Here is a 14,699-nt window from a genome sequence, read left to right as displayed (position 1 = left end):
ATGTCAAGGGTCTACATAATAGTAATTTAATTTAAAACAGACGTGACGGGTAACAACATAAGTGAAAATATTAGCAGACCAGCTCCTTATCACACACAGCATCTCTTTACCCCTCTCCCTACATTTCATTTATGGCTCTAATTTCGGTTTTTGAAGTTGCAAGTCAGAAACAGACAGCATACTGCACTATATAATTAGGAGTGGAAAAGTCCTGCAGCCTTTAGACTGTTGGAAGAAAATATATTTAGAAGCTTGAATATGTTCCTGTGCACACAGTGTCAACAGAGGAGTAGAGGAGACATCAGCAATTGTTTCCCCCCCCCCCCCCCCCCCTTTTTTTTTCTTTCTGAAAGGTCTTAAACTCAGCTGCTTGGCTAAAAAGCAGTTTATCTGTTGTTTAAAATACTTTGGATCATTTCTGCATTCTAGCCTAGTTCAGAGAATTTCCTGGGGCAAGGCCTGGGCTCTCCTTCAGTTAACCCTTTCTGCCACACTGAACAGAGCCTGTTATCCTCTTATCCTCTCAGGCAGCATGCCTTTATCACAGGGTGTCTGTTTGTTTGGGAGTGTTTATATACACCTCTTGGTTGAAAAAAACCCCATCAATCTGGTGTCTAGAATCCAAGAGAGACTGACCTGAAAGACAGCTCATATTACATCAAATTGGCACAGTGAAATCCCATGCAGAGGTATCCAAGCAGCTCAGACACCAACAGAGTAGATCTAGCATGGAAATCCACCCAGATTGATATTTTCCATATGTCTACAGCCAACTACCATAGGTGAAAGGTCATATTAATGCGGCTCGGCAATGTTGAGCTCATTTAAGCACTAGCTTGAGTTCCTGCACAACCTGCCAGTCAGTGATTGATTTCAAGAGGGAACCCATTAATGGCTACCAACAGGAATAAAAACAGGAAAAAGAACAATCACAACCCTGTAGTGGAAAAACCTCTCCATAGATTGGAATCAGAGAGCTTGGCCCCTGGTAGCAGGATTGCTTGAGAGACACACAACCAGGTAGCAGGGCAAGAGGCTGCCAGCGAGACCTGCACCAGAGCCCCCCAGCTGGCCCGTGGGGAGCACAGCGCTTCCCAGGGCCAGGCAGCTCCCCAGGGATCCAGCCCTTTGCCTAACGGGAAGGAACAATGCTGTGCCTGCTGCCGGAGCCATCACACTGTAGGGAAGATGGGTGCTAAACTGTGTGGCGTAAGGTGTTCACTTGCCTAAAGGGCAAAAGCTGTAGGATGCGATAATCCCGACCAGGGGTCCATCTAGCCTGCTGTTTCTTTCCAACAGCGAGTGGTCTTTACCAGATGGTAAAGGAAAAGTATTAACACAATAATTACCCAGAACACACTTTCATCTGTGAATGACTCTGGACCTTCCTGAGTCAGGGATACTTCCCCCCCACCCCCCTCCCCCTATTTAATAAGCCTGGACAGATTCTTCTTCCACAGATCTGTTTTAATTGCTTTCAAAACCCATGCAAAGTTTTAACATCCACAGTGCTCTCTGTCAATGAATTCCATGGCTTTTCTACCAGTCAAATAAATACCTCCTTCTGGATGTTTCAACCTGCTGCTTATTAGTTTCATTTGATGTCCCCAAATCCTTTCATTAGAAGAGATTGCAAACATTGTTCCCTGGTCATTCTGTCTTTCTGCTGTAGTTAGGAAACAGGACATCTTTTACATCTCTTAAATGATTTTTCATCTTAAGAAAAAAGGCCCTGCTAGACAAACTTTTCAATCCAAAGATATATAGCTGAACTGCTGGTAACAGTCATTTAATTTCAGAGATGGAAACACTACCACCCATCTTTCCATTTATCTGAATGTTTCTTTGCTGTAACACCTACAGATTTATAACTGAACTCTGACAAAATAAAATGCAGTTCAGGTCAAAGTTGTTTTTATTATGTCTTTTTCTTGACAAAAATGATGTCGGTTTATGTTAATAGATTTTCCAGTCAAGGCAAAAGTAAATTTCATGCTAATATGCTTTGTATTTAAATAAAATTGAATAAAATAAAAGGTTAGACACTCAGGGAAACAGAAATCAAAACGACAATCTGCTGTCTTATTATTCAATATAATCTTCTAGAAAAATATTTTAACTACCTCTGCTTCCATCACTGAAGCTGTTGCACTTTGTTTAATGTATCGCTCTTACATTGCAGTCAAAATCTCCCATTATTCAGGAAAGCATCTTCAATGACAAGACTGGGAAGAAATTCTGCTTCTTCCTTTGATTTGATGAAATCTTTAAATATATTACAGGAATTGTGACGACAATAGGAACTGATGCAGATGCATGTAAGACTGCTGCTGAGCAGTTCTCAGGACACCTATCCAGAGGAGACCCTGGCCCACAACCAGTACATGACTCTCAAAACAGCACGCTCACTGCAAGGTTGCTCTGGCCCAAATAACCTTCACTTGTCTTTGAGGAAGTAAAACAACTTTGGAAGGAAATAATCAAATATATTGATTTCATAGCCCCAACAGTTTAATGGTGTGATTATTCCTCTGGAAGATGTGGGTTCATGCTCCCCGGAGCAAGAAGGATGGTGAATGCTGGCTTCCCTTCAGAGGTGAGCTGAAAGGTGGTTTTACCACTGCTTTCGTGATTGAATGAAGCCCTGATTTACTTTTTTCCCTTTGCCACTGAAAAGCAATTTGAACCTCATTTTGTATCAAAAAAGGGTTTGCTCAGCTTTAACATAGTTCTTTAGACCTGAAATTTGTAGATAGCAAATTTTTATGCAGTGCTGCAGCCAGCACTCTATTGAGAAATGCTCACAGAGCAAGGGAGACTTCAAAAATAGCTTATTTAAACAATTGCAAGCCAAATAAAGAAACTGTATAATTTAAATAAATTGCCACATATATTGAAAACTTAAAAAAAGAATATTACTCCCAAATGCACTTAGCATTTATATTTTAAAGTACTGACTTAAAAAACCCCAGCTTGGTAAGTGGTTAAGCCAAGGCAATTTTTAGCTGTAGGAATGAATTTATTACCAAAATTTCAAAGCTAATAATTTCAAAATCAATAACTTGATATTATTATTATTATTATTATTATCGAAAGCCATATAAACCCTGAAGTTTCATAAATTGTATGAATGCTCACTGCATGGTATTGACTTGGTGTTACTTCAAATTGGTCATGATGACCGCATGCAACATGGTCAATAATATCCAGCAGCTAAAACTAGTTGTAAATTCTACATCAACTCTAAATATTCTTTAGATCCTCACCTCAGCAAAAAAATACCCCACATGCAGTTAAAATTTCTCATGTATCTACTTGCAGGTTGAGCCAAAAACACTACTACAAAAAAATGCCATTCTTTTTGTGTCTGATAAAATTCGGAGGTTAAGGATGCTTCACAGACAAACCCAATGCAAAGTGAGGAGAGAAGCAAACCCCACTTGGTTTAGTGCCTCCCAGAAGAGCTGCATCTCCTTACACACACTGTGAGAATGGGAAGTAGTTATTAGCTAATGGAAGCTCATCTCACAGGGTGTAGCTATTTGGGGTTGAGGGAGGAGTAGCTGACACCCATTCCATTTGCACAGAGACAGACTCAAGCATAAATTTTTAGAAAAGTCAAATCTAAGTACATCTACAACAGGAGGACTTCTCCATTTTTTCCTGTTTGTACCCCGCACCCCCCACCCCCCCCCCTTCATCACAAATATCCTGAAAGCAGAATGATACCCTGTCACTGTACAATGCTTTCGTAGGGACAGCTGTTCTACATCATTTATAACAAAGTGATCTTCTGTGACAACAAGCCTTCAGTTATTGCTTGGCCAGCATATCTCAAAGCAAATTTCACTCTTTTGCCAGGTAAGCCACACCTATAGTAATTTTGTAGTGTTCATGATCTTTCACTTCACACATTATTCCTTTGAAAATGCCCCCCGCGTAGGTTAGACCCCTCTCCCCCCAGCATAAGTCACATCCTCTTCAAGCAGGGTTTGGGACTGTGACCGACATACAAACGTATGTCAAGGTAAAGCCGCTGGGTTGGGGATGAGCCCTTGCCTTTGCCAGACACACCAGTCTAAAAGACAAATCAAAACAACTCTCCACCCATCAAAGACCACGTTGTACTTCTCGGACCTGAGATTCCCACCTCGACTTACTGGAAATTGAGTACGACTTTACTAAAGCCAATAGATTTGAAACAGTGCGGAACAGACACAAGCGAGGGGTGATCCAGGCCGGTAGCTCCGCCAAGATGAAGCGAGCAGCCCCTGGCCACATGCCCAGTTAGCAACTGATCACCTGGTAGACACGACCAGCGTGGGTTTTGGTTTAACTGTTTGTGTTTGACTGCGAGCTGTGACAGCAAGGAGACGGCTGAGGAAGCAGGCAGCTCCGCCTGGGCAGGAGAGGGCAGGAAGGGGAGGGGGAGCACCGAGGGTGGGCAGCAGGGTGGGCAGGAGGCTGGGGCTGGCGAGGGCTCCAGAAGACTTCCCTGAAACAGGCTCTCAAACCCGTGTCAAATTTTTAACCTCTTCCGCGAGATCTATAAGAACTGTTATTTCCTTTTTGTATCCCCCCCCCCCCCCCCCCCCCAATTAAGTTGCCTCTCCCACCCCCCATTTCTTCTCCCTCTGCATTTCTCATTAGGCTCAATCCTCAGCTTCAGTATCCTTTGCTCTTACCACATTTTTCCATTCCTCCGTCCGTTCTCTAACTCCCCAGTTATCCTCAGTCTCTCTGCGTCTGGTCTCCTGCCACTGTCATGTAGGATACTTTCCTTCTGGTACTACTCCCACTAGCAACTGAGCACTGAAATTCCCAGCACATCCAGCCTCTGTCGGCAGCTCAGCTCGATCGGGGCGGCTCTGGCAGCCAGCAGCCTCTAATGGTGGCCAGAAGGAAAACTTCTGCTCCCACAAGAAGTATTCATGTCTGCCCTTCAAAGCCAGAGGCCAAAGTGGGACAGCGGAGAGGCGAAAAATGAGAAGGAGGTGTGGGTGCTGCAGGGTGTTGTCAGAGGAAGGTGTTGGGATGAAGAAAGGGGAAAGAAAATCAAAACCCTGTAAAGTCCGAGATGAATGAAGGCACCAGGAAGCTGCAAAGCTCCTCCCAGCTGCAGGCTGCTCTGCAGGCAGTGGGAGATGCCCAAGGCCAGGCTCTGTAGGTGTGGTAGAGGGCAGGGATGGCTTCACAGCCCTGACTTACCCTCCGAGCCCTCCGGTTTAGCTGGCTCCGGTGCCATGTGGGGGCTTGGAGGCCCAAAGCCCAGAGGAAGAGCAGCTGCCTGGTCCCGGCTTCAGTGAGTCCAGTCTGGGGAAGGGTGAGGTGCTTCCTTGGGACTGAAATACGCCTTGCCTGCTAAATGCACCAAACTACTTGGTTGTTCCTCACCCGTGGTTAAAATCCTCCCAACTGACACTAGCACTGTCTGAAGCATATTCAGGTTTGTGCAGGAAAACCAGTTACAACAGATAACCCAGAAGGCAATTCCAGATTCACTATTTTTACAAGCACTTTTCATCTGGGGCTCTCAAAGCGCTTTGCAAATATGAACTCGTTCAAGCTTCACAACAACCCCCGAGAGGCAAAGATAATGATCACTATACCCATTTTACAAATGGGGAAACTTTAGCACAAAAGAAGAAAAGTGTTGCCACAGATCAGGCGTAGCAAGTTAGGAACAAAACTAAGCAGTCCTGCCTCCCAGGCACTTGCACTAACAAGTAGAAAACCCTCCCTTCCGCTCTGGTTTCATTAGGTTGTAGCGTTAAAAAAAAAAAAAAAAAAAGCAGAAAACATGTAGTTCAAGTTCAGTAAGAAACTTCAGCAGCTTCAGAGCACCGGTACTATTAGGCTACACACTTACCACAGTTAGCTGCAACTTTGAGTAGAATGCAAATAGGTAAGTAAAAAAAAAGTCTGCTTTTTGCAATGGTATGATTCAGAGTAACATGCAGAACTGGCATGATGTAAGCAACACATCCAAAGTACTCACACACCTTGCAAGTTTGATATTAAAACTCACATGCCATGGGGAAATAAATTTTAAATCCCAGCTCTAACATCTGCAGTAAAAGTGGCGTAAGGAACGTGCAACAATGATGAGGTACTGTCAGGAATTATGAGTTGGCTAAAGTCTGAAAGTCTAATCTGTTTATTCAAACCACAGCCAAGAGTTTTGACAGCGTACGAACAGACTGTCTCACTCTGTATTAGAGGGTTTTGCTGTTAGAAGCAAAAAGTTGACCAAGGTTTTTCTTAAAAGTTTTAGAATGAGATCTTTGCTGTTATAAGGAACGTATTTGGTAGGTTGTTGTTTTTTTTTTTTTTTTAATGATAGCTTAAGTCAGTTTCTTTTTCATCCAGCATCTTATTTTCAGTTCTGGTGGGAATTGAACGAAATGGAGAATTCAGCAGTACCCCAGAGGGTTACACCTGTCCAGTATAGGAACAGATGTGAAATATTTTTTCCTTGACTAACACTAGACTCCATAGAGAGCTGATGATTTCCAAGGTATGTAAGCACAGAAGGCTTCTTGCTCCAGATAGATTATCACTGAGCTACTGAAATTTGTAACTGCAGTAGCAGTGCAAACACGTTAATGAAATAATCACTTGGATTTGGCTGCACGGTGCTTTTCTGCTGTTGCAGCACTCTGGGGTGATGGTAATTTCAGGCAGGATGGCTACTAAAGGAACTCTTGGGAGAGAGCCCTGTTAACCAGTTCAGTACCATTTCATGAAATACCTAGTGCAGTGGGCATTATATAACTGCAGTGTATCTAAAGTCCTTTTAACGTGCCACTTTGCTTAAGTGTCCTCTGCAAGCAGTGGTTTCAAATTGTGGAAAACAGCACAGAAACTTACAGGAGGAAGAAACTGTTGTGTTACAAAGAAAACTTCTATAAAACTGTCTGTCACTGCTGTCTATAAAGAGGCCCCTAAATTTCACCAGTTTCAAATGCCAGAAGCCAGAGAGGTATCTTTTTCTTCCCATTAAAATCTGTTCTTTTTACCTGAGAATCAGGTAATTTCCCTTTCTTGCACCACATAAGAGAATTTTTACAGCCTACCAAATTATTTTCAAAATAGGAAGAGCAGAAATATAATTAAATTCAGAGACACACTGGGCCTCTGCAACACCAAGTAAGGGATGCAAATTTCACATAGGAAAAGAAAGAAAAAGAAGGATTCGGATAAAGACAAGTGGTGAAAGCAACAGAGAAGAGAACTGCATGGTAACTTATCCCACTGATAAAAAGTTAGTAATTTAAAACTTGAGCCATGGTAAGACCTGTTCAACTTTAAAAATAATGTATGAAAACCAGATTTGGATTTTGTGACCTGCCTTTTTTCATGTGGATCCCCTGTGGTATTTTTTTTTTTTAATTCCACAGTAGTTCCAGAAACGATACACACAGATACACAGACAAACACAGTTAATAAGATCAAACTTCCTAACACAAACCAGGACAGAGCAAACAGTCAATAACTCATGATCTAATTTATGACTGTCTGCAAAGCAAGCATGCTTTGCCTAATGGGGTGAATGTCTCTTTATTAACTTACTACCAAATTATGTACTGAACTAATAGCATTGTCAGAGGCCTGTAAACAGTGCAGATATGAATCAGTGTTTTGTGGCAGCGCTGTAATTATAATAACATCCTGAACAAGCTGTATGCCATTGCAGTGCACACAGACCTGGTACTGATAGGCTTAACACGAGATCAAAAGTTAACAAACAGGGACTTAGGCAGTGAATCACAAAGCAGACACACTTCTATTTTCATATATAATCACGGCGAAATAAAGCCAGTTGCCCAAGCTGGATTAGAGACACATGACACACTTGTAAAGAACATGATCTCTCCTGGGAACAGCTCTTCACATTAATCTGGAAAAAAACCTAGTTTTTTCCTATTGTCACTCTCAATTCACTTCTTAGTAAGCAATCTAGAGCTACAAATGGATACTAACAGGCAACAACTGTGTGCCTGCTGCTGCTGGAGGGATTTAGGTTTCAGAACTTTTATCAGAGGCAAAGCACCATCAACACAGCCCATGGGGCAAAACCCAAAGGGGCCCCTATATCTACCACCTCTCAAGTGGTGACTCTTCTGTTTCCTGTCCTCCACTTCCTCTTTCCTTTGAGTTTCTCAGGTAAACTGCACACCATAGTTATACCAGTGTTTCTTAATTCCAGTTTTCAAGCTTTGAAGAAATAGCATGAAACTGTAGTATTTCTTCAATGGTTCATCTTTAGTGAAACACAGAAATATTTAAAAAAGTCTGATGGGAATGCAATCTTTACATTCATTTTTCTTAATTTTATTTTTTCTTAACAAAACATGCATGAGAAAGGGTCGTATCTTCACATTTCCTCTCTTGCTGCATATACCTAGCCAAAATTATATTCCTTTGACACATCACAGTGGGTTAGTTGACGACTGAAGGGAATAGAAATCTAATTTGTTTAAAAACTTTGCTGGTAGTCATTTAACTGTAGCCTGTAAGGCACAGAAATATGAGAGAAAGAATCACTGTTCTATTCCAAGCTTTCTCCTTGATTTACTACATGACTGAGGGCAAGTTATTTTGGTTCTTGTCTCCTCCCATTAGCATGTGTATTATGTTCCTTTCCCCACACCAAATCACTTGGAGAGTTGGGGGAAAACAATCCAATGGGGCTAAATATTATGGTGATGATAGAACAACACAGCATGCCATAAAAATGCTGCAGCTTCACAATCTTAAACCTCCTGACAATCAGTAATTAAAGTAATATCAGGAAAGACACTTTTACAAAGGAAAGATAAACACTGCAGAGCCTCAGTAGTTTTTAACCTATGGTATTCAGGTAGCTGGGTGTACGTCTACTGTTTCCAGATTAGTCTGCCAAAGGTAACTCTCAATCGATCTGCTTTTCTCGATGCATTTAAGTTCTCCTTCCAAATATCCACACTCCTAAGGAAAAAATATTTGGTATGTTCACAAATGGAAAGAGACTGGAAACAAGTTTCCTAGAAGAAAGAATGAATGAAACAGCTACATGTCGGGGCAGCTTACCAGGGCAAAGTGCCTCCAGGCACAACCACTCTCTTGCCTTTGACTCACCCCCTCACATCAATCCTCTTTCCTCTTAAGTACAGCTCGAGCTCAAATACCAAAATAATTTTTGTACAACATTAACCCTTGAAATTCAAACTCAAGGCCATCCAAACCTATCTCACAGTTCTGCAAATAAATTCTTTCATATGCAGTCACACATGCCTCATGCCATAACTGATTTTTGAGTCACAGGTTCAGTAAGATTCCTATGACCAAGAGATCAGCATAAAACATCACATTTGAAACTTTGTGCTATCCAAGACCTTGTGGTTTTTGGCTTTTTTTAGATCCCAAGACCTTTTAAAATTCCCATTTTCAAACTTGCCTTCACAAAAAGGAAAAGTGGATTTTCTGATAGCAATAAAGAAGGAACTCATATGACCTACTCATTCCTGTAGGCAGGGTTTTGAGAAAAATACCTCCACCACAAGACTGGAATTGAACTGTGAGAAACTATAAACAGAAAGAATGATTCTTGACTCAAAAGAGTTTTGGTTTATGATTGCTGAAAATAAACTCATATTTTCAGAGCCTATCCTTTTAAACTTGGTCATAATTGAAAGCTTTTCATTATTCTTTAACTTTTTTTTTCTCCAATCAAGCTATACCACTACACTGTGCTCCTAGTTCCATAAGCTGAACACTCTTCCTTTCACAGAGTATGATGATTTTTTCAGATATATTTTGCCTTTTAGAAGCCAGAATTTCACTTATGATCAATAAATGTCGATAGAAGGAACTGTGAGATAGCATATTGAAGTTCATTGCTTTTTCTAGGCAATTGGGCCAACCACTGTATTTTTTTCTCTGACACAAACTCAAATGAAACCAAAAAAAGGCACTAAGCCATAAATTACTGGGATTCTTTTTCTTCCAGAGAATAAATGAAGTCTAAATTCAGAACTTCTTTATTAAAAAGTAGATGTTTGCCCATGGACAACTGACATTTGTGAGACAGAAGCAGAAGGTTTTATGCATCAAAAGTCTTAAAAGATCAAACTGTTGAGATAAATTCTCCTTCAACTCAGTGGAAATGGTTGCTACTTCTGGAGGTTTTATATTCTCTGTCTGGCACTGACTTGACACTCAAAGCTTCCAAGAAACATGGTAGGCAGCATTCAGAAAAAAAATAGTTTTTCAGTTGGTTCAAAGTTTATTATATTCACATTTAGCTAAAGTAATCAAATATAAAATTAATCTTTTTTTTATTCCATGAAATTATTTACCATATATTATTTACTATAAATGAAATTATTTTCTATATATTATATGGACATAAAAATGATTATACAGCTTGCTTTATTTTTCAAGATCAGGAGTTAGTGTACTTACTTAAAATATCTTCTAAAATCTGAATTGTGCAGTGTATCAGTTCTTATACTAGTTCTAGCAGGGAGGGTAGTATGTAATATAGGAGTTATTACTTCCTCAAGGGGAGCAGCAGAGGGGAAGGTGTTTAATCTCCCTTCTCTGGTGAGCAGCAGTAGGACGCAAGGAAATGGAATAAAGTTGCATCAGGGGAAGCTGAGATTCGACATCAGGAAAAGGTTCTTCACTGAGAGGGTGACCAACATTGGAACAGGCTTCCCAGGGAAGCGGGCACAGCACTAAGCCTGACAGAGTTCAAGGAGAGTCTGGATGATACTTTTTGCTATATGGTTTAGTAGGTTTATAGGTAGTCTTGTGAGGAGCAGGGAGCTGGACTTGACGATCCTTATGGGTCCCTTCCTTTCCAGATATTGTGATTCTGCGCTTCTATGATTAGTATTTGAAAGTTCAAGAATTCTTTCAAAAATAGGAATGTTTTATTAAAATGAATTAGCCTAAAGTGGCCAATAACTACTACTTTTTAAGTAAAGATATGGGCCATGAATTGATACAAACCCACGCTATGCATTGTACCTACCGTCAATAAAAGTACTGTCCTCCACTAAAGGAAAAAAAACCCAGGAACTTAATCCCCTTTGTTCCAGTCTCACACACAGGTTTTATATATAAATTCTTGTACTCTACAGAATCAGAGAACAAATCATGATGGAAAGGACCTCTGCAGGTCATCTAGTCCAACCTCCTGCTCAAAGCAGGGCCAGCTTGACAGTTCAGTGACATTGTTCAGGACTTTGCCCTGATGAACTTTGAATCCCTCTGAAGACAGAGATCCCATAATCTTACCAAACCACCAGTTACAGTGCCTTACTACCATCATTAAAAAGATTTTATTTCTTCCCTCACACCCACTTGGAACTTCCCTTATTGCAACATGTGACTGTTGCCTCCAGTCCTTTCTCCATGCACCTCTGCTGACCTCCATGCTGGCCTTCATCGCTGTCAGGGCTCACTGCTGACTCAGGGGCAAATTACAGAATGACAGTATCATTTAGGTTGGAAAGTGTTTCTTGAGATCACCTTATCAAACCCTCCCTGCTGAAGCAAGGTTAGCTAGAACAGGTTGTCTAGCAACATGTCTGGTCAGGTTTTGAATATCTCCAAGGATGGAGACTCCATAACCTCTCTGGACAACCTGTACCCAGAGTCAGTCACCCTCACAGTAAAAAAAGTGTTTCCTGATGTTCAGATGGAATTTCAAGTGTTTTGTGCCCATTGCTTCTTGCCCTGTCTTTGGGCACTACTGATAAAAGTCTTTCTCCTTTGTCTTCATTCCCTCCATCAGGTATTTATACTGGTATTTATGTACATATAACTACAAACTGCTCACTGGGAAGTTACTCCTTCCCAGGTGCAGGAGGTTGCATTTGCTTTTGTTGAACTTACACAAAACTCCAGGTGACCTACTCCTCTACTTGTCAACCCATATAGACATACACACACGTAATCGATTTGCAAGGGTCTGTAGCATTAAGTCCACTTCTCACAGATTGCTTTTGCAGTCTTGCTATTAGAAGAACTTCACTCAGTTAAGTTAGACCAAAGGGACTTCATGTAAAATGCAGTAGAAGTGATTTTACAGGCTTTTATGATTTAAAAACAGACAGTAGATTTAGAAACCGGTTCAAACAAGTCCACACAGCTCTATAATACAGAGTATCTGCAGGCAGAGTCTGAGGCAAAAATGGACATGAGAAAGTATACAGTTTTTCTGTCCATAAACACCAATCTCCCATTCTCAGTTAATTAAAAATTAGGCTTTTGCCAGGAACCTAGCTTATCGCTATTCTTGGCAGATGTTACTGCATGTCATTGAGCTTTTGTTCCTAAAGAGTGGCCTTAGCTGATGAACCCTGTTATGTAAAATTAATTATCGTGTAAGTCAGTGGACACTGCTCAGGATAGCTCTTCTCTTCAGTGGCGTATCAGTAATGATCACTGACAAAATACATTTTCAGGTACTCCTAAAACATGACAGGATTGTGTCTTTGCTAGCATTGTAGCAAAGTGAAACCCACTTACCAGATACAACAAGGAAAGGAAGAGTGTATAATCTCTTTTTACAAAGGAGAACAGGAAAAACTACCATGCCAAATACATGCTTATCAATTATACCATTTTACTTTACATGTGCTAACAAATACTATACTCTAAGAATATTATTTAAGTCTTACTAACAAGATAGCTATACTTGTACTACTAAACTTTTGTTACAAAGCACAGTTTGCTAGGTCTAACCTTAATATGGATTGATGGATTGCACTAGTATGCTATTTTTTGTGGGTTTAGGTCTTTCTAAACCTTTAGAACACAGTAATTACTAAGCGATCATGAGTTAAATTTACATTAGTTAATTAGCATAGCAATGAGTTAGGAAATAATTGATTTCATACAAAGACTGCACAACAGAATATTGCAATGGCTTCTGTTTTAATAGCTTAAAGTGAAAAAGCTTTCAAAGGTCATGAAAAGCACTACGAAAAAGATGCTATTATTTTTTGGAACGGATTCTTTCTTATTTGTAGAAAGGCAGATGCAGGTTTAAGATGACTTTATGCTGTTCATCATGTCAAATTTGATAGCATGATTTCCAAATACTGCTGTGTCTTCACCCTCTGTTTTGCATGAAGCTCATCTGGCCCATTGCAGACATTTACAGTATAGTCACTGCAGATGAACTAGCTGAAGAAACTCCTTTTCGTTTGAGTCACCAGTGAAAATGTAGGCCCTTTATAGATGTGATTCTTCTGTTCTATTTTAGACATTGACTTTAGGATGAGATGAATCACAACCTAGAAACGCTTAGGTTTTTCTTCACTGACTATTAGGAGACTCTAGGATGACTAGCTTAGGGGTACATGGCTGCATCTTAGTCATAAAGTTACATGAGATTATTCCTACTCCTTTTGTCTGCAGTCTTATTTAGACCTTGAATTCTTCTGGCACTGCCAACCACCATCACTCCTCATTACTATCACAGTAAAAATAAGAATTGTTTCCAAAATCAAATTACTAACCTAGTATAATCAATATCCCAAACTTGCTTTAAAAACTGGCCATTTCCCCCTACTTTTAACTTTGAATTAAAGGAAAAGGCTTTAGGAAAAAAGTTATTGTTACCATCTGGTCACATTTCATGACTTTTAGACCATCTGTTTTTGGCAAAGGCTCCCAGAGCTTCGATTCCAGTGCTGAGATCATGAAAGCTTCAGAATTTTATCCCAAGTCCTTCCAACTGAATTGCCTTTTTGGAGCATCAGCAGGCTTCATGACTGACAGATGGGTGGCAGTATCTGTGACAAATGGAAGCCTTTCTGTGTTCAGCCCATAAAGAGAGTGAAGCGCAAGCATTTCTGTGGTTCCTCTTGTTTAAGAGATGTGCTACCATGTACTTGACAACCACAAGTGACCTGTGTGTCCATCTCAGGAGCTATGGCATTAGACTACTCTGGAGGTGACTCAAAATATAGGGCACAGCCATCACATCCTCACAGAAGAAAAAAATGTTCGGAAACAGAGGTAAGCACACCTCACTACTGTAGTCAAATAACAGAAGCATCTACAAATAGCTATGATTATTTAGCAATGGCTCTGTAGTTTGGGAAGTCTTGACAGCCTTAATGTATAACACCAATGCATAGTTCTTCAGCTATGAACATACAAAGACCAAGCAGAGATGACTTTCATGCTGATATGCCTGTTTCCTCCTCCTGTCCCCATCTTGCCTTTGGTAGTAAATGAAATGACTGGTACAAAGACAGAGGTGGCACCAGCAAATGCCCCTTTATACAGGACTCAACAAACCTTATTCAGTTGCTTCAAGCTACTTCAATCAGCTCTCCTACCTTAGCACAAAGGAGACTCCAGGCATGTCATTTACTTCCCCTGACCCCATGAAAGACCCAGTTAGCTCCTAGAGAATAATTAATAATACTGATGCATTTTGTTTCCAAACATACATAATGAGTTAGTTTTTACCTGAGTCTTCCATCCTCTGCTGCAGCTCCTCCTGGTATAATCTTAGTAATGAATATCCCAGGATCATCCCCAATGTGTGGGTTGTCTGTTCCTCCAGCAATACTGAACCCCAGGCCAGAATTCCCCTGGAAAAATTAAACAAAGTAAATGTATCACCAGATGCTAGATTTCTACAGAATTTATTTGCACTGCACGAGCCAAGGATCCCTGCTTCTTAAAGA

The 14,699-nt window shown here is 40.6% G+C and overlaps 1 protein-coding gene across 22 annotated transcripts in view; it reads right to left on the bottom strand.

The window, feature by feature from the left end:
• DLG2 (discs large MAGUK scaffold protein 2) overlaps window positions 1–14,699 on the bottom strand; it is a 1,040,325-nt gene that overhangs the window by 339,646 nt on the left and 685,980 nt on the right. For 20 of the 22 annotated variants that reach the window (XM_055702908.1, XM_055702907.1, XM_055702910.1 and 17 more), the window contains one exon: window positions 14,479–14,603. In XM_055702908.1, coding sequence (XP_055558883.1) covers window positions 14,479–14,603 — 125 coding nt within the window. Of the gene's footprint in view, window positions 1–4,685; window positions 4,968–14,478; window positions 14,604–14,699 lie in introns of those variants that run through there. The other 2 variants (XM_027798939.2, XM_055702923.1) reach the window with 1 other exon arrangement.

Source organism: Falco cherrug, chromosome 2 (assembly GCF_023634085.1).
Source record: "Falco cherrug isolate bFalChe1 chromosome 2, bFalChe1.pri, whole genome shotgun sequence".
In the NCBI taxonomy this organism is placed as follows: Eukaryota; Metazoa; Chordata; class Aves; order Falconiformes; family Falconidae; genus Falco; species Falco cherrug.
Note: the sequence above shows the minus strand (reverse complement) of the source record. Positions and strands in the feature narration are given on the sequence as shown.